At 43.8% G+C, this 20,113-nt stretch overlaps 1 protein-coding gene across 1 annotated transcript in view; it reads right to left on the bottom strand.

Moving 5' to 3' along the window:
- The window catches only part of SLC4A5 (solute carrier family 4 member 5), a 48,479-nt gene extending 28,843 nt beyond the window's left edge, over nucleotides 1–19,636 (bottom strand). Inside the window, exons 1-11 of the mRNA XM_063311606.1 lie at nucleotides 19,569–19,636; nucleotides 16,990–17,150; nucleotides 10,544–10,696; nucleotides 9,868–9,963; nucleotides 9,164–9,219; nucleotides 8,408–8,565; nucleotides 7,625–7,712; nucleotides 7,061–7,215; nucleotides 6,385–6,531; nucleotides 5,493–5,667; nucleotides 3,419–3,552 (exon numbers count right to left, since the gene is read on the bottom strand). Of these exons, the coding sequence (XP_063167676.1) occupies nucleotides 3,419–3,552; nucleotides 5,493–5,667; nucleotides 6,385–6,531; nucleotides 7,061–7,215; nucleotides 7,625–7,712; nucleotides 8,408–8,565; nucleotides 9,164–9,219; nucleotides 9,868–9,963; nucleotides 10,544–10,696; nucleotides 16,990–17,150; nucleotides 19,569–19,621 (1,376 nt within the window). The 5' untranslated portion in view covers nucleotides 19,622–19,636. The remainder of the gene's footprint in view (nucleotides 1–3,418; nucleotides 3,553–5,492; nucleotides 5,668–6,384; nucleotides 6,532–7,060; nucleotides 7,216–7,624; nucleotides 7,713–8,407; nucleotides 8,566–9,163; nucleotides 9,220–9,867; nucleotides 9,964–10,543; nucleotides 10,697–16,989; nucleotides 17,151–19,568) is intronic.
- Nucleotides 19,637–20,113: the final 477 nt, after the last annotated feature.

The following is a 20,113-nucleotide window of genomic DNA, read 5'->3' as shown; positions in this document are numbered from 1 at the left end:
ACAGCAAGGAGAGGGTCCTCCTTCATTCACTTCTTAGCAAAGTTTTCTTTCCCCCTAGTATTCTTAAGCTTTCTCTGACTTAGTCATCTTAACAGCAGAGCAGTTGAAAGATGGCATGTTCTTCCAGTTCTGGAAGAGTTTATTCCCAAAACGACAAGCTTTGTTTTAAGGAAGATTGGTTACAGCTGGAAGCTGTATCAGAATGGCCTGGTTCTTTCTTTGAGAACTTGTTCACACTTTGCGTGGAACAAGCATCCCGTTTCCCATGGAATTACAACGTGATCCCTGTTGCAGTATTTGGGGTACTGATGGCTGTCTGTCTGTGATGTTCACAGGTAAATATGGTGGGCCTCCTAGGGCCTTCTAGAGTGTTGTTTTTTCCTGGCAGATACATAGCTGCTAAAACGTCATGCTTCTGGCTATATTCTAGGTCTACGGACAGCTTGAGAACAGCCTTTGAACGTTGGCCTCCCTGCTTGTTGATACGAACCAAGTTTTCCAAAGTGGAAAATTTGAATTCTGCAATGGAAAAATCTGAAAGGCTTGATAGGCTTTGACTATTGACAGGAGCATGAAAACCTCGGTGTGCAATTTTGACTCTGCCATATTCCACAAAGCCTTTGTCACAAAGCTCCTGCACACATTTGGCTGTTTTTGTTGAAGGGTGCCTGCGGGTGAAAGAAGTTCTCCCAGTGTGACTAAAGCAGAGAAGCCTTTCTTTTCATTTAATGCTCCTAACTCCACCCTGTCAATGCTTATAAAACTGGAAAATTTGCCTGAGCACGACTCAGAAGTAGTTACCTATAATATTTCATGCTGATTTTGAGCTTCCTATTTCAGTCAAAAAGAAAAGATAGGTTAGTTTTACTATACGTGTTCGCACTTATGTGTATTACATAAAAGCCTGACTTTTAACCTTTTTAACTCCAATATTATATATAACATTTGGGGAAAGAAAAAGTTAAAACCTTGAGGCCCAAGAAAATTCTGCCGTTGCAAAGTTTCTTCTAATTACATCCGGATGATGTCACCATATCTGCACACCTTAATAAAGCCTTTTAAAATAGTGATTATGGAGAGATTCTATCTCACTGCATCATTGCTGTATGCAATATCCTCATTCTTCCTTCTCCCCTCAGCCCAGGAAGGAGATGGAGAAGTAATTTCTCCATTATTTTTCTAAAATGGTAAAATCATCCCTGAGGCAGGTCTGAGTCCTGGACATGTCCATGAAGTTTTTGTAGCATGATAAAAAGTGGTTTACCACTGCATTCGTCCAGTATGTTTTTGATTTCCCAGTCCAGCGTGAACATCCTTGGAGTCACAGCAGGGCCAAAGGGGAGCGCCTGATACTGAGAAGAGGCAGGGAGGGATCAGCGATCATTGGGCCAGATGACAGCATGGAAGTAGCATCTCCTAGGCCTACCACTGCAAATCCTGGTCCATGAAGGAGACGAGTGTGTCTAGAATAAGGTGGATGCCATTGTCATTCTTGGATATTGTGAAGTATCAAGAGAAAAAACTGTCCAATCAATTCATCAATGGTGTCGGATTGATGGTTCCTTCATGACCAGGACCTTTATTACCTTGAGAAGGGTGGGAAATGGAGCCATAGATCGGAGTGGCACATTGAGCTCTGTGATGTAACTGTGCCCCTTCACCTTCAGACTGATCTGATGCCGATTATGAAGAAAGCACTGTTAGCAATGCCAGAAAGCTGGGGAAGGGAATGAGACGGCAAGTGAGCAAAGAGTTGACAACTGAAAGATGTCATCCAACTTGTGCAAAAAAGATCCTGGACTTTGCTGACTGAGAGAGAAATTAAAGTGAAGCAAGACCCGAGTGCTGCTGGCAGATTGAAGGGAGCCTGTTTCAGTACTTGAATCTATTCAGAGGTAAGTGTGCATAAAAGTATTTGTTTATGTAACTTCTGTTTTATTTATCCAACTTCTGGGATACCACTAAGCATTCCACAGCTTTTGTACTTGGTCTACAGTATCATCCCTTTTGTTACTAGAAAGCCCATTGAAAGTCCTCAACAGTTCTGTATTTCACCTTGATTTGAAGACGCAGTCTAAAACATGATGAGCGTGTTAACTTGTTGCATTACCATTCAACCAGCTTTTGCATGGAACACCTGAGCCAGCTGTTTTTTTCTCTTCAGATAAGGGGTCAAGCAATGCAGCTATTTTTTCCTACAGGACACACTGGTATCAAGCCATTCGTGCCTGGAATTGGAGATAAGCAGTTCTGGGGAGGGAGTAGAGTAGAACACTGCTAACGGAAACCAATTCCAGCCCTCTTATCTACTGGAGCCACTTGTCCTGCAATTTATCTTGAGAAGCCTCAGTTATGGTCAGTTTTGAAATGCCCCTTCCAAAATTTTCAAACAAAGATATGTGTGCAATATGTAATATTCTACAGAGGTTTCTCAACCTGTGGGAGATAGAAGATGACAATCTGTTCCAGGGCCCCTTAGTCACTTAACAAGAAGCAGGGACCATTGAGTGGAAATAAGTGTCTGTGGAAACAGCTGTAAGGCTGGACCATCAGCTTGGTGTCTTTTGCTTTATGGGTGGCTTGAAACTTCAGCCATTTGGAAAACTTGTTCTGTATAGGGCACAACATCCACAGTTGGAGAAAAAGTTTCTGAACATCCACCAATGAGTCAGGGAGGAAGAAGGAAATTTGGACTCTGAGCCTAATCCTGTGTTCCACAGGCGATTGGCTGGCAGGCCTAGTTATAGGAGCTGAAGAAGAAAAAGGAATCGGAAATAGTGATTCCAAAATTGGGGACAGGTGACTCAGGGCAATAAACAAAGGAGCAGAGGCTGATTTTGCTGACCTGTTGTGCTGTTGCAGATGGAATGAGTTGCAAAACTGAAGCTGGGATCAACCTTTTTGGAGTCAAGAGTGTGGGTTGAGTTCCATGGCTGGGCTGCTGACATGTGCAGTTTCTAAGGCATAGCTGGGTGCCACTGATTTTACAGTGGGACACAAATGAACAAAGGTGTAATGGTAGCCTTTAAGGCTGCTCTGGGATAGAAACTCTGACAGGGAAAGAGGTTCCCCTACTCCCAGATAGGGAATTCTGACTGCAGATGCAGGGTCCACCTGATGGCCTTTGCTGAGGAAAAGCAAACCCTATGAAATGCCCCTTCCTGAGAATAAACACCAGTAAGCATAAGGAAAGCTGACTGAGCGAAGGAAAGAGACAGAAATCCTGGAATTTCTTACAAGGTGCTGAGTGGGCTAATAAGAGGCAAGGAAGACAATACAGAATTGTGGTCAGTACTTGTGTGATGCCCAGAGACTAAAAGAATAATTCCCACTCTCCAATTGAAAGAGGCAACCGCCCCCCCGCCCTCAAATCAGCTAGACACAGATTTCTGAAGCAGTTCAACAGGCCTTCACTTACTTGCTGAAATCATAAAGCAGCTTTTCAAAGATGAGGATGGGCCCTGTGCTGCTCAGGATGATGAGGGGTTGCCCTGCCAACAAGCAGAATACGGAACCTGCAATTGCTGTTCCCAGGAAGCTCTCCATAACACCCTGGTGGGAGAAACACCTTCATTAGTACCATTTCAATCATTTTTAAAAGCAGGGGCACCATTTTAGCAAAATGAAGAGTACTAGAGTTAGGGTTAGGGTTAGGAAACTTTTTTTAATTAGGAAACTTTTTATTGAGTAAAAACCATTCTAGAACCAAAACGAATTGCCCATACGCAGATGAGCTAACTAAAGAAAACTACAGGAAACTCAGGAAAACTACAGGATAAATTAAAACAGTCAAATATGACACAAAGAACCAAAGACTAGGAAAAAGAAGCTTCGAAATATACACAAGGTAAGTAAAATGAAGCAGTTTCTTTAGCAGAATCCCTCTGGGCCCATGCTATAGAGTCCAGAAAACACATCAATAAAAACACTCCCCACTGACTGCCTCGTCCATTGATTTCATGGAACCCTCTCATCTGGCTCAGCCCACAGGCAACCGGTTTGGTCCCGCCAGGGCCACAGAGTCCACCCCCGTGACCAAGGCCACTGTGCCCTCTTGGCAAAGCAGAGGCAGTCGAACCGGATCCGCGTGAGGGTTAGGGTCTAACCCTAATCCTAACCCTTCTGTAGTCCACCATGTGTCTCCTCATCCTGCTTGTCCTCCAGGTAGTTTTGGACTTGTGGGGGGATGGCAGTGATGGCAGCGGTGGATTGCGGTGATGGCAGCAGCAGCAGCAGCAGGAGACAGCCAGGCAGAGTGAGGCACTGAGGGTTGCAGACGCGGTCGAGCGCGTCCTGATCCGCTTCAGCTGCCTCTGCCTTGCTGAGCAGGCCCAATGGCCTCGCTCAAGCTGGAGGACTCTGCGGCCCTGGCGGGAATGGACCCCTTGTTGGGAGGTTGGTTGAGCTGCGGGACAGACAGCGGGTGGGGGCTCCTCTTCCTCCTCATTGTGTTGCAGCTACCTGGGCAACAGACTTCCTCTCCGCAATGTGGACAGAGACACAGCAGTCACTGGGGCTTTTTCTGTTTTTATTGATGTATTTTCTTTTTCCTAGTCTTTGTTCCTTTGTATCATTTTCAACTGTTTTACTTTATGCAGTAGATTTAGGTTTGCTCATTCGTGTACGAGCAGTCTATTTTTGTCGCAGAACAGTTTTTAACAAATAAAAGGTTTCCTAATAAAAAAAAGTTTCCGAACCCAAACCCAAACCCAAACCCAAACCCTATGATCTTGGTCCCTCTGAACCATGAGTTGGATGGAGTCGGAGAGTTGGACAACATTCCGGTGGTGACGAATTGGGGGGTGGAAGGTGGGGGTTTTTGCAATATGTGGGTTGCTTTCATGTATCTTTTTAATAAGCCCAGATATCAGCTTTTAGTGACATCTGTGTAGGAGGATTTTATTTCAATAAAAAAAATAGTCTGCTTCCTAACCCTAACCCTAATGGTCATGGATTCTGGTGCCAAGGTGTTGCTTGGAGCCAGTTGTTCCCTAGGAAGAGACCCACTCCTCTTTCCATATCTATACACAGGGATGCCCCCAGCCCTACCGAGGCCCTCAGTCCTGCCTTGTGCTTCAAGCCTTCTTTTTACCCTGGGGGCAAGATGTGTGGCGAGGGGGCATTATTCTTGAGGTTGATGAGGGGCCCACAGCATCACCACCATGTTAGGAATTGCAGATGGACACAATTGAAACAACACAGATTCATTCAGTGTCTTCCTTCTCTGGGTTCTAAAAGATTGCCAGGGGACCAGTTGTCTGGTTCTTGTAATTTCCCAAGAACATTTGTTTCTAGCTGCACTGAATGGCAAGGTTTTGTTTTTCAACTCAATTGACTCCTCAAAGCAGATATGAAGTGTGTGCAGAAGCACCAAAGCCTCATTATTCCTAACTGCTCAGTCCTTGAGATGTCAAGGGCCAAAATCTTTTGAACTCTCTGAATACTACTGCAGCCTTGCCTGTTTGGGGGGCTACCTTTGGGCCCAAACTTGCCTGGTAGTTCTCAGTAGCCTCCCCCAACAAGCCACCAAATGTGATGGCATTGGCGATGCAGCCCAGGTAGATGAAGAGCATGGCAGAGATCGACTGAATGTGGAAGCCATCGTAGAAGTCACTGGGGAACCAGGGCAGTTTCCTCTTGAGATCCAAATACAGCCCTCCACAAAACCTGAAAAGGAAGCAGGGCTGGCTGGGCTCTCTTCACACTGAAGGGCATTCCCATTCTGTGCCCAGAGGAGTCCAATTTTTCTCTCTTAGCTTAGGTCTCTTTGGCAAGATTTTCTGAATCGGGAATCTATTCTACTGCTGCTTATGAAAACACCATTTCTACTCCTACCAATTTCACCAAGCACCCGTGTTACTGACCATCTTTTATTTGCCCTCCTGGATCTTGCCCTTCTAGGTGAGGAATGGCCTTTTTGAAGGCTCCTTATAAAAACAGAAATCTATGATACAGGAAACAAGATGCCAGAGAGAAAATGTCTCATGATGCCTGCTGACTCCTGGGCAACTTTCATGTCCCCTAGTGATGGCTGAACTGCCACAATTTGTGTCAAACACGTCAGAAGCAGGGATAGAACAGAAAAGAGTGAGGGACTGGAATCCTCACGTCCTTCTGTAAAGTAGGTCCCAAAGGGATGGCTTTACTCATTCAGGTTCCTGCATTGGCCAGACAATAAGAGCTGGGATAGAGTGAGGAGGGTTAAAAGTGCCTCTTCCTGGGTTTATGCTGCTCTTTTCTGACACAGATGGAGCAGATGGAATTTGAACACAGATCTGTAGGCCCATCCTTCTCCAGCAAATGGAGTAACTTCTTCAGTGCTTCCCTCTACCCCAACAGCAGATATTTTGCTTCCCTGCTGCCAGCTGATTGCATATTTCTCACCGTCCAGTCCAGACCAGCTCCTCTCCAATGTCATGGACAGTGGGCACTTCTCCACTGCCCCTGTCCCCACCACCGTCCCCACCTCCTGCTGCTCCACCAGCTGCACCATTCATCTGGGTTGCTTCACTCAGAGAAAACACAGATTTTCTAGGAAGAAGATGGCATGGAATATTAGTACATGAAGGGTGCAAATGGGTTCCTGTAATACAAGTCAGGGGTAGTCAAAGACAGATATTTGTTAGATTTATATCCTACTTTTCCTCTAAGAGCTCAAGTCAGCATACAGAAGCATTCTCTCCTCTTCCTACAGCCTCCACCCTGGGAGGTGGCCTGGAGAGAGGGACATGACAAGTCCCCCAGTGAGCTTCCATGGCTGAGGATGGACTAGAAACCTTTCTCCCTAAGCGCAATACCTCAAATTTCTCCCTGCTATGCTATGGCTTGATACATCACAAATTCAGCAAGCTAGATACATTTTTTACATTAAGATGGCATTCGTACGTAGTTCAGCTTCATATTTACCATGATTTATAGGTGTATGTATTTTGCTTGCTCATATTTTTAGAACTATGTAAAACACCAGGATTAATCCCAAGAGAGCTCCCACCCTCCTGATGTTAGGGAGGACAAGGTTCTCTTGGACAAAGGAAACTGGAGGCATCGAGTGCCCATTTACCTCTTCTCTGCAGAGGGCACTTTCTTGGGTGGCTCTATCCGAACGTTTGGATCCCACCCGCCCGGAGGAAGAACCGTGACTTCATCCAAAAACTCATCTAGTCCTGCTATCAGATCTTCTCTGTCTCTCGCTTTGTAGGCAACATCACTGAATAGCTGAACATAAAAAGGAAGAATCATCTGAATGTGTCATTAGCTAGGAAGCAGCAGTGAAGAAAAATGGAGAGAACAGCCAATCTCTTGTGAACAATCTCAGTTAGTTGCTGACTTGTTGTACTGTATTTAAGAGCAGCATTGAATGCATGGATGAGAAAACATTCAGGCTGATGCTCCAAATGACTAGAAGCTATGGCTGATATTTAAGCAAGGCAATACAATCACACCACTGAGTACTTAGGGTTAGGGTTAGCCAACCCATTTTGGTCCACCCATTTCTCACCTTCTTGTGCAAGATATTTAGTGGACTTTTGGGTTCAGTTATGCTGCATTGTGCTGTTGCAATTGGGGAGCCTCAGGAAAACATGGACAGGGAGGCAGATGGCAAAGGCTGGCCAAATCAACTTACATCATCTACCAGGAGGGTAGCAATGGCTCGGCCAATTTCATTGTAGGATTTTGCTTTTCCAGAGGGACCCAGGAGGATAAAGAGGAATCTGTAAAAAAAAACAAAACGGCATATATGAGCATTTGCAAGCCATCCCATTACTGTTCCCAGATAACAGGCTCCTGCAGGAGAGAAACATCTGTATGGCCCTTTCCGTAGCTAACAAAAGTATCACACTGTTGAGGCAGATAGATATGACTTGTCCCGCTATGACCATTTGCTAGAAATTTGCCCTGCTCTTTTCAGCTGAATAGGTGCAAGTCAACATCATGATAATTCACAAGCACAGTAGGCTAGACATTGATGCCATGATGCCACAAGGAATACATGCTGCTTCTCTCATCATGTCTGAAATATAATTTAAACAAAACAAAAATACTAGAGCGTCTGTGATCATTAGTTGAGTCTTCTGTTAAATTAGTGAATGAAACTTTAATAAAGGTTTGGAAGTTTGTAGGGGTTTATCCTCTATGCTACACAAAAATTAGCAAAGTTCAGAAGACTTTTAAAACAAGTGCTAATCCAGTATTTTTGGATTATATTGCATACAGTGGGATAAGACATAAAAGAATAATCCCGTTAGGGACCATTTTTCAGCAACTCCAAGTGAACTTGGATAGAAATATAGGAATAGAAATGAAATGGCAAATGTGGGATGCTAATCCACCCCAAGTGCTGTTCTTAGCCCTATTTCTCTCTCTTAAATTGGAAGAAGGCACAGATGGCTTCTGATCATCAACCTACCTGGTTGGAACTGGCACTTCTGTCACTCCACCCAACAGGCTGGACCGCATAAGCCGGACAAAGGCCACAAATGGTTTGTCCAGGAAATCCACTTCTCCCACCAGAACGTTTGAGGCTTCAGCGTTTTTTGGGATCTTCTTCATGAATTTGTTTCTGAGCTGGAGAGAAAAAAAATCTCTCAGAAGACCAGAAACGCTCCTCCTCTTCTGATTTGTCCTGACATGCACTCTTGGCCAGCACAATCCAGGGGACTTCTCTGTTGGGCTGCCTTTTTTTAATAAGTCCACAGGTGCACCACTTCATCATTTTCCCAGTCACTTGAATGTGAAAATATTTGGGTGAATGCAAATGTTGGACCAGGAGCAAGAAGACCCTGGTTCCAGTCCTCCCTCAGTTGCAGAAGCTGCTGGAGTGAATTTGGGTCGTTATCATTCTTCCTCTTGAATGAAATCAGATTGCACAGCAGCAGAACAAAGAACTACCATAAAACAGTAAAAGGTAAAAGAGCGCTTAGCTTCTAACAGTGCAAAAGTCCTTCCCTCAGCTAAAAACAGTAAAGAGCAGAGGATTCCTCTGAAGCTTCTGAAAGAAATGGTGGCCACCTTCTCTGTGGGCACAAAAACAGAAGGAGGGAGAGCAGCCCCAGGTGCCCAGCATCATCCGAAGTTCAGAGGACAGGTCAAGGTCGGCAGGAAGGCCTGCCCCAAGGCGAACTCAGAAACCTCCAAAGGAGAAGCAGCTGGCAGAGACTCCTACCTGGGCTGTGCTTGGAGTGTCCAGGATGTCATTCATGCTTCGGCTTTGTGCGTGGCCTAACGGAGGAAAAATGTGCAGAGAAAGCTAAGAGGAGCATTTTTTTATTTCTTCAGGTCTTGGGGAAAGCAGGTAACTTAGTCTAACCTGTGGCCCCTCCCCAATTTGGCAGCACCTACTGTTGATTCAGCCCATGGGTCAGGCAACTCAGGGCGGCTCTGCTGGGGAGGAGACTCAGCCCTCCTTGGCTGTGTGCTGGACTCTGAGTGAGTCACTCAAGAATGCCACTTCCCAACCAAAGGCCATGTTGGCAGAGGGATTCTGGGAACTGCAGTCCAAACACAGTTCCACAGATCACCAGCTCGAAGAAGGGCTGGAAGGGCTGACACCTCCATTGGTGTCCACTTGGTTCCGTGTTTGGGGGAAATAGATGTTTTTGGCTGGTCCTGACCACTATGGACACTTTTAAATGCACCTACTATATGCCTTAAAAATTCTAAATGGTTTCCCAGCCCCCAAAGTTCACCTACCTCTGCATTAAGCACTACCCTTACATTTGGTGTCATTTCACCTGCATCTGTTCACTATATTCAGTTATTCTATCAGGAGGTGAGGAAATGAATATGTGAAGAAAGTCCATCAAAAAGTGGGTGACACTTCCTCCTACAGCGTCTGATCTGTAATGGCAGGACTAACACGAAACTCACGTAATCGCCCATAACTTGAGTTCTGTCTTATTCTGAGATCTTCAGAAGAGCGGTAAAAGCCAGCTCCTTTAGCTGGACTCTGGACAGGGCTACGATCTGTTGGCAGATGGAAAAATAATGGAGATGAACCTGTCATAAAAATGGTGAGCTAGTGAAACTGTTCTTTAAGGAGAAACATTGGGCTTCTAGTACAAAGCAAGAACCCAGACCACAGGAGACACACTGTCACTGTTACTTGAGCAAGAGGGCAGAGTTTGGGAGAGGTGGACTGGAGACAGAATTGCCCACAATACTTTTTGCATGGGCACCAGATACAGGGGGACCAGAAGTGCACATACCAACGTCAGACTGACCACTGCAACCGGAACACTTGGCTCTTTGCCATCTTCTATTTCAGGGAACTTCTCAATGTCATATTGTAACTGAATAGATCATGTTCTGTGAATCTTCCCTTCTGCTCTTTTGGGAAGGACACACAAACATGTTTTAAAAAATTGTTTTTTTGTTTTTGTTTGAGTATTGATCAGAGCCACATCACCTCCCCCACTCCTGCTGTCCTTCAGGATCCTTTTGAGAGGATTTTGCAGCAGCAGAAGCAGCCCAGAATGTTGAATGAGCCCAAGACAATCCTCTAGCCTAGCTTTGCCAAAAATAGCACTCTTGAAATTTCACTCACTTATGCTTGAGACAGATTTGCTGATGTCTGCCAAGGATCGGTGGATGGATTTCTTCATCTGATGTCGGTGCTTCCTCAGGAGCACGTAGCTTATTTTCTCTCGCAGCTCTGGCTTTAGAAGGCCATTTTCTATTTGTTTTTCAATGACATTATCTGAGAGACAAAGATCATACTATTGATGATGTCCACCCGACATACTCTTGACCCCTTGAGTTTTCAGATGATGGGTCTAAAGGTAATACACTTAATTTTTTGCCCATTATTTTTCTTTGGGGAGATTGGAATGGAAATCAGAGGTGAAGACCTCTATAGGACAAATTTAACCCTTTCCCAGCTTTAATCCCACTCTAATGGGACCCCAGAGTCATCCTGAATTGCGTCTCATTGCATAAGGCGACAGCTGGCAGTTTCTGGGCAGCCCTTCCAGAAGGCACCTTGAAAGGCCATTTTGCCAGTGCCTCTCCAGGTGCCTTCTGGGAGGGCTGCCCAGGAACTACCAGCTGTCGCTTTATGCAATCGGTTCACCAAGATGTATTTCAGTCTTTGATCAGCATCAGGTAACATAAAAGCTACACATTTTTTTCAAAGACCTTCAGCTATAAAATTAGCCTTTACTTAAAAACTGCATAAAAAAGGAACTATTATATTAAATGATAATAGCATAAAATATTGACTATAAATGAACTCAAATCCATGAGAATAAAATCCATAAAGCACCATAGAATTGATTAAACTTGAAGTAATATCTAATGAGGGTACAATAGTAATTACATATTCTTTTATAGTGATATTCATTATTATGCAAGAAACTGTAAAAATGTGACTTTTAAAGCTACAGTTCTAAAAATACAGCTGTGGATTCTCTTTGGCCTGGTTAATGCTTACTGCTCATAGTCCCACCATTAGTTACGTTGCTATGCAGAACATGGCTATATTATAAGAAGTCATTACCCAGAAGTAGCAGGTGGGCATAAAATAGATCTTTACAGCCTGTTAAGCTTAAGAGTAATAGTGTGCTTTGAATGTCTCCATAGAATATACAGTAAAGAAGAATGTGGTTTCAACCTGTACATCACCATGGGGCACTGGTGTGCCATCTCCTTCCAGAACTGCTGATGGAGGGAGCTACAGTGAGCCAAAGTTAAATGCCAAAATTAAGAGCCTCTGGTTGTGTGAGATATATTGTAGGTGCTGCGAAATATACTTTAGCTTCATTAATAGGAAGAATATGAACTCTGGCAAGGTCATATTGTCCTCTACATCCGGTTTATGCTGCCTTGGGTGGCTCATATTGCAAAAGGTAAGTGGGAAGGAGGTAATCCAAGTACTGGAACATTCTTCAGTATGGCCCATTTCCATGGTTTGATATCCATTAACTAAGGTTAGAAATGCTGGTCCTGATGAAAAAGGGGATTGCCTTAATCACAAATGAACTACTGTATGGCCCATACCATGTTGACATTTCTTTGTTTCTGCACAGACCCGCTAGGTTACCATGGTAATTGAGTACTTTCTTAAGTATCGGCAGGGTGAAGAGGTCGAAAATTGTCAGTTTCGGTGTTAAAGCTGCATTGCCTGGGGGAGGAACTTGCCGGGACTTGTTTTAGTTTCGCTTTTGTAGCCTTCCAGCCCAATTGCAGCCCAGTCCTCTCTGAGTGCGTGTGAATGCACACCTTGTAAATATGTTTTTGTGCTTTCTGTAAATACATTTATTTTTATAAATTTTATTTCTATTGTGTGATTTTTCTGATCTCTTGGGCCAAATGCTTTCCAGCACTCTGACAGGTTATGGGCCCAGTAAGCAGCCCAGGGAAACCCCAGAGAGAGCAGAGAGATCACCTCCACACCTCAGGCACATTTAAAGGCAGGTAGCAAAGACCTGTGAAGATTTTTCTTTGGAGCCGCCTGAAGATTTTCCAGCAACTGCCGGTCTATGGGACAAAGAAGCCAGCTGAGGTGACTTGCAAGAGAAGGAAGAAGCCATGGCTACTTCCCAGCCCTCAGCAATGCCTCTTGAGTGCCTATCAGAGACCAACTACTTGAATTGGGCCCTGAAGATGGAAATGTATCTTCGCAGAGAGAATCTTTGGCTGCCAATTGGTGAGCAAACCCTCCAAAATCCCAGTGCTGAATGGCTTAGGCAGGATGAGTGGGCTAGAGCCACCATTATCCTGGGAGTTGAGGACAATCAGCTAGTCCACGTGTGAGGCATGCAGTCTGCAAAGCAACTTTGGGACGCTTTGAGAGACTTGTATGTAAAGGCAACAGCAGGGAGTAAAGTTACCCTGAAAAAAAAGCTGTACAAAGCCTACCTTGCAGAAGGAGATAGCCTTCCTGAGCACCTGCATTATATTCAGCAGCTGTTTGTTGAGTTGCAGGAGAGAGGAATGGAATTTACACCTCTCACAAAATCCTATATCCAACACTCCATATCATGACCAACTCTTGCCTTTCCCTTATTTACTCTTTGATTCAAAAATCGAGCTAGTGTGGTTCAGCAGATGTAAGAGATACACAGTACATGCAGGTAAGAAATATAAAGTATTTGCAGATGACTCATTGGTATTTATTGATATCTCTGAGACTTCTGTACCAAAATTAATGTACTGTACCCCAAATTAATCTCTGTGTGTCTAATAATTCTTTGTGGCCAGGAAGCTCTTCCAAATGCAACTGAGATTTCACTTACTGTAGTTAATAAACCCCAGCAAAGGATCACTACCTTGTTGTGGTGCTGGAGCTTGAGCACCTCAATGATGCCATGAGCTAAACCATGAAGGGCCACTCAAGATGGGAAGGTCATGACAGAGAGGTCAGACTAAATGCGATCCCTGGGGAAGGTAATGGCAACCCACCCCAGTATTCTTGCCGTGAAAACTAAATGGGTCAGTACAACCAGAGATATGTCAGTATACCATCGGAAGATGAGACCCCCAGGTCAGAAGATGGTCAAAATGCTACTAGGGAGGAACAGAGGATGAGTTCAACTAGCCCCAGACGTGATGACGCAGCTAGCTCAAAGCCGAAAGGACGGCTAGCGGCTGACGGTGCTGGTGGTGAACGGCAAATCTGATGTTCTAAGGATCAACACACCATTGGAACCTGGACTGTAAGATCTATGAGCCAGGGCAAATTGGATGTGGTTATTGGTGAGATGTCAGGTTAAAGATAGATATTCTGGGCGTCAGTGAACTGGAATGGACTGGAATGGGCCACTTCACATCAAATGACCACCAGATCTACTACTGTGGACAAGAGGACCACAGAAGAAATGGAGTAGCCTTCATAATTAATAGAATGAATGAATGAATGAATGAATGAATGAATGAATGAATAACTTTATTGGTTAGTCAAATGACCATATCAGAAAGTTGGGCATCAGCCGCTATAAAATATAAAATGTGATACCATAAAACAGCTAAAAACAGTAAAATTAACTAGAATATACTATGTTGAGATAAAATACGATAAAATACGGTAAGATAAAATAGGATGTGATAAAACAAGTGATAAAATATATAAAATACTTCATAATTAATAGAAAGAAGCTGAAGTAGATCAGTTCTATGAGGATCTGCAGCACCTACTGGACAATACACCAAAAAGAGATGTTATTTTCATTAGAGAAGACTGGAAAAAGAAAACCAAGAAGGCAAAATGGCTGTCTGCTGAGACACTAGAAGTAGCCCAAGAAAGAAGGAAAGCAAAAGGCAACAGTGATAGGGGGAGATATGCCCAATTAAATGCAAAATTCCAGAGGTTAGCCAGAAGAGATAAGGAATTATTTTTAAACAAGCAATGCGTGGAAGTGGAAGAAGACAATAGAATACGAAGGACAAGAGACCTCTTCCAGAAAATTAGAAACATCGGAGGCAAATTCCAGGCCAAAATGGGTATGATCAAAAATGAAGATGGCAAGGACCTAACAGAAGAAGAAGAGATCAAGAAAAGGTGGCAAGAATATACAGAAGACCTGTATAGGAAGGATAACAATATTGGGGATAGCTTTGACAATGTGGTCAGTGAGCTAGAGCCAGACATCCTGAAGAGTGAGGTTGAGTGGGCCTTAAGAAGCATTGCTAATAACAAGGCAGCTGGAGACAACGGCATCCCAGCTGAACTGTTCAAAATCTTGCAAGTCGATGCTGTCAAGGTAATGCATGCTATATGCCAGCAAATTTGGAAAACACAAGAATGGCCATCAGACTGGAAAAAATCAACTTATATTCCCATACCAAAAAAGGGAAACACTAAAGAATGTTCAAACTATCGAATAGTGGCACTCATTTCACATGCCAGTAAGGTAATGCTCAAGATCCTGCAAGGTAGACTTCAGCAATTCATGGAGCGAGAATTGCCAGATGTACAAGCTGGGTTTAGAAAAGGCAGAGGAACTAGGGACCAAATTGCCAATATCCGCTGGACAATGGAAAAAGCCAGGGAGTTTCAGAAAAACATCTATTTCTGTTTTATTGACTATTCTAAAGCCTTTGACTGTGTGGACCACAACAAATTGTGGCAAGTTCTTAGTGGTATGGGGATACCAAGTCATCTTGTATGCCTCCTGAGGAATCTGTATAATGACCAAGCAGCAACAATAAGAACAGACCACGAAACAACGGACTGGTTTAAGATTGGGAAAGGAGTACAGCGGGGTTGTATACTCTCACCCTACCTATTCAACTTGTATGCAGAACACATCATGCGACAAGCTGGGCTTGAGGAATCCAAGGCTGGAGTTAAAATCTCTGGAAGAAACATTAACAATCTCAGATATGCAGATGATACCACTTTGATGGCTGAAAGTGAAGAGGAACTGAGGAGCCTTATGATGAAGGTGAAAGAAGAAAGTGCAAAAGCTGGTTTGCAGCTAAACCTCAAAAAAACCAAGATTATGGCAACCAGCTTGATTGATAACTGGCAAATAGAGGGAGAAAATGTAGAAGCAGTGAAAGACTTTGTATTCCTAGGTGCAAAGATTACTGCAGATGCTGACTCCAGTCAGGAAATCAGAAGACGCTTAATCCTTGGGAGAAGAGCAATGACCAATCTCGATAAAATAGTTAAGAGCAGAGACCTCACACTGACAACAAAGGTCCGCATAGTTAAAGCAATGGTGTTTCCTGTAGTAACATATGGCTGTGAGAGCTGGACCATAAGGAAGGCTGAGAGAAGGAAGATCGATGCTTTTGAACTGTGGCGTTGGAGGAAAATTCTGGGAGTGCCTTGGACTGCAAGAAGATCAAACCAGTCCATATTGCAGGAAATAAAGCCAGACTGCTCACTTGAGGGAATGATATTAAAGGCAAAACTGAAATACTTTGGCCACATAATGAGAAGACAGGACACCCTGGAGAAGATGCTGATGCTAGGGAGAGTGGAGGGCAAAAGGAAGAGGGGCCGACCAAGGGCAAGATGGATGGATGATATTCTATGGACTCGACCTTGGGGGAGCTGGGGGTGGCAACGACCGACAGGAAGCTCTGGCGTGGGCTGGTCCATGAAGTCACGAAGAGTCGGAAGTGAGCGGACAAATAAACAAGTCTAATAAAGGTGTAAAGTTAACTTGGACAGAAGGCAGGTAGATCCTGGTGCAACATATCCCTCCTGCCTTGCTTCTCTCTCTTTAGCCTCTTTACATTCTGGAAGGAGGTCCAAAATCTGTGTTCACACCAGGTGTAAAGCTTGTGGAGCTTCTTCATCAGGTTAGATTTTTATACTTATATTCAACCAAATGTATATACATAATACCAAGTCAGACATGAATATAAGAGGTCATTAAAAGGACTAGATAGGATAAGCACTGTAGAGGCTGAGGCCATCATGCCCAACTCGGCCATCATAACCCTTCTGTCCTTTTCAGTCCCACCTATGATCATTAGAATGTATTAAAAGGTCCACAGTGTGATTACCGTGTAAGATGTGGATTGCCCCCCAATATGATCATGTAAGGCAGAAATGGGTTACTGATAAGGATGAGTAGCATTGGATGCTAGGAATTGGCTGCCCTGGAAGGGACTTTATAGGTCATTTGCTCCAACCACCTAAGAAGGTTGCGCATTTGGTAAACCCAGGTAAAGCTCCATATGCCCTGGATTAAACAGGATTTTAATGTCTTTGGAAGAAACTCATATGAATACATGGAGACTGATTGTGACAATCATCATTACAAGGATGCATGCAGTACAACATATCCAACACTCCTGACTTGTGTACATGAACAGGCCTTTACAGAGAGAACATTCCTACCACCTTAGACATAGTGTTCTTTCACATCCTGAGCTTCCAGTAAGACTGATGGAGAGTTATTTGCACTCTTACATCCACAGTGATGTTACTGTTTGAAAGCACTTTGGTGGGCCCTTTATTTTAGCGTAGCAGATTTTGGATGGGTTGAACCTTTAGTTTCAGATCTTTGCAGTTGCTTTGGATCTTCATTACCTTACCTATGATTTGTGGCAGAAAGTAACCATCAAGGTCTAATAGGATGGTTCCTGTTTGCAGGCAAGTGCGCAGTTCAAACAAGCTATGCAAAGTCAGAGTTGATACATGAGGTTTACTCCATCGCTCCCCTCCTTCTTCCACCTTCTCTTCAAACTTAATCCATCTGAAACAAAGATACATCCCTTTTGCATGTGTAATAGTATGTGGGAATGACCTTGGGAGACAGGAGGAAGAGCCACAGACTAGACAGCAGTAAGTTAAGAGGCAGCTGAGTCTGCAGAAGGAATGGGGATGAGGCAAACATCTCAGAAGGGACGCTTCCTAGTTTCTTGGGCTGTAAAGGTGAGGGGAACCCTGGGCCAAGTTGTTCTAAATAGATCTTGGTGCAACTGGAGCCGAACTAAAACAAACAGGTGCTTTATCCCAACTTTGTGACATCTAGTACATCAGGCAGTGGCTTGTCAATACCTTCTTCCAGAATGTTTTCTAATTCCAGCAAGCCTGACTCTGCTTAGTTTTTTCAAGGTTAACCAAGTTTGTTTAGGTTTTGCCAGATGTGCATGATACACCTTTCATAATTATGATGCAAATTAGTTATGCATAGCTGACAATGGGCTCTTCTTTTAGAAGAGACATCAGGGGACACCTTACCAGAGCTCCCCCCACCTTGCTCACCTAGAAATAAATAATTTGTAGGAGAGTGAGAAGCAAAACAAAAGTTAAATTCAGTTTTGATGGGAGAAAATGCCAAAGACAAAACAATACCCTGGAATTTCAGCCTTTCTCTTTACCTCCAGACATGGGAATGCTTATTTATTTATTTATTTATTTATTTATTTATTTATTTATTTATTTATTTATTTATTTATTTATTCAATTTGCGTAGCTGCCAGTGACTCTGGGCAGCTAGGGTTATATCCACGTTCCATCTGTATTTCAGCAAAAGCATTATTTATTTATTTGTTTATTCAAAAGATTTGCATGGCTGCCCACACATCTCTGATGGAGGGACATGGGAAGAGCCTCCCAAATCTTTACTCAGTGTTTGCTCAGTTGTTCATATTGGGCCCTGGTGAACAGACGAGGTGCAGAGTGCATCTTTTGTGGCATGGTCCTACCCACCCTCCACAACAGTGAGATTACATTAGACAAGGTCATTACGTGGCACACGCTGAAAACTACCATGAACAAGGAAGACAAATGAATTATTAAAAAATAAATCTAATTAGCTGCCTGACCTTACCATTTCATTTTTCTTTGGCAATAGCATAAGCACTCACAGTGTTTTGTTCTTCATAGCCAAGAGGTTTTGCTGGGATCAAAAGTGCTATCAGAGTCCCCAAATCCCTCCTTCCTCCCCCAATGCAGAGAGACTTAGTATATTAATGAAAAATAACTGGCTAATGCCTCTAGAGTCTCAGCTGATAGAGGAAATTCCATAAGGATTTGTATTTGTATTCTTCTACATGGTAGTGAACTCATAATTCAATAATGTAAGCACGTCTTAACATTTTCTTTAATACTTTGATTAAAGTTTGAGGATTTCAAAAGGGTTTGTTTTATACATTTGCAGTAAGAGAGCAAAGTTAATTCTTCATTTGCTGAGACCCAATAAAAAGGGAATGTCTTCTTATGTCTCAGCTGATCCAGAAGCGGGCAAATGGTTGGAAACATGCAAGGCAATATTGCCTGGGGTGTTAACTGCACTAGGGAGGGATGTGGATGGAACAATCTGTCACCTGGAAATTGGAACATCTCACAATTCCTGGTCAAATTCTCAGGTCAGCAGATTTGTCTCCCACTTTATATAGGCCTTCCAGATATTAAGGAAAGTGACTCTAAGTCACAAAATCACAGAATTATAGTCTTGGAAGAGCTGTCTAAACCAATGAGTTCAACCTCCTGCTCAGTGCAGGAATTGAAGCTAAGGCACCCTAGACAGATGGCTGTTCAAGTATATCAGTGAAGGAGATCCCTCTGCCTGTCTGGATGATTGGTTCTGTTGTTGAACTGCTCTTATGGCTGCAAAGTTTTACATTGGCAACTTGCTTGAGGTGATGATGAATGAAGACGTTTCTCCTAGGCATAGTTTTCCTTGACTTTGCCCATGCAGACACAATATTTTGTGAATTGCTGTTTGGGTGGAGTAAGGGGTCCACCATAGCCTCCACATGGTCATGTATCCTTGGGGCTGTGCCAGAGAGAAGAGGGGAAAATTTGCATTTAATATTGGAGCAGGGTTTCCTTCACCTCTGAACCAGTTTTCCAGGTGTACACTAGTCGCAACATAGGCACTAATGAGCACATCGCAAAAACTGAGGATAGCTTTCAAAGAGGCATTAGGGGCCACTGGCTAAGGTGATGGTCTCATCCCAACCTTTCCCACTGGCAAGACAGTTTTGGAAGGGCTTGTCCTCCAAAGCTGCTTGACTAGAGGCACCAGAAGCCTAAGAAGCACAAGAACAATATATGTGTACGCAGCAGGAACCAGAGCTTCTCCCATGCTCCTTTCTGCACCCTACCAGCCATGAGCTGAGCCTTCCGAAGCACCTGGAGCCAGGCGCCTGCCAAGTTTTCCTACCTGGCTGCCTCTTTCCACTCCATTTCTTTTCCATCCTGCTGGAGGGTGTCCATCTCAGTGAATAGTGCAGGGTTGGGGGGGTCATCATCTCCACCCAGGACGTACTGGAGGCGCTCAGCAGCAGGTGACACTGAACCAAGGATAAAAAATTGATTAAGGACAGGCAGAAACCTGCTCATGATTCCATATTTTCAACCCAGTTTTGAAGTTCTTGGGAAAGAAAGAGGTTTCTAGCGAGGGATTACCTAATATGCTGGAGTAATCCAAATGCTCCTTTTGGGTGGAAAAATGTTTTGTGTGCACTCTGAGACTTGTTCACCAGGATCTCTTGCAATGCTCCTAGCATACAAGACTCTGCCCTAGCATACCGCAGGGGTGTAAGGACCATCCACTCAACCTTTTATTACACTCCCTAAATAATACTAACATCACAAAATGTGTGGCCAGAATCTCCCTTGGGATCCAGAACCCCTGAAAACTTGCTTGTATTGACTTTCTTACTTGGGTCTTGTTGTTAAATGCCCTCCATACCCCAACTGCACAAT

Source organism: Candoia aspera, chromosome 9, assembly GCF_035149785.1.
Source record: "Candoia aspera isolate rCanAsp1 chromosome 9, rCanAsp1.hap2, whole genome shotgun sequence".
NCBI lineage: Eukaryota > Metazoa > Chordata > Lepidosauria > Squamata > Boidae > Candoia > Candoia aspera.
This window is presented reverse-complemented; position numbering and strand designations above follow the sequence as displayed.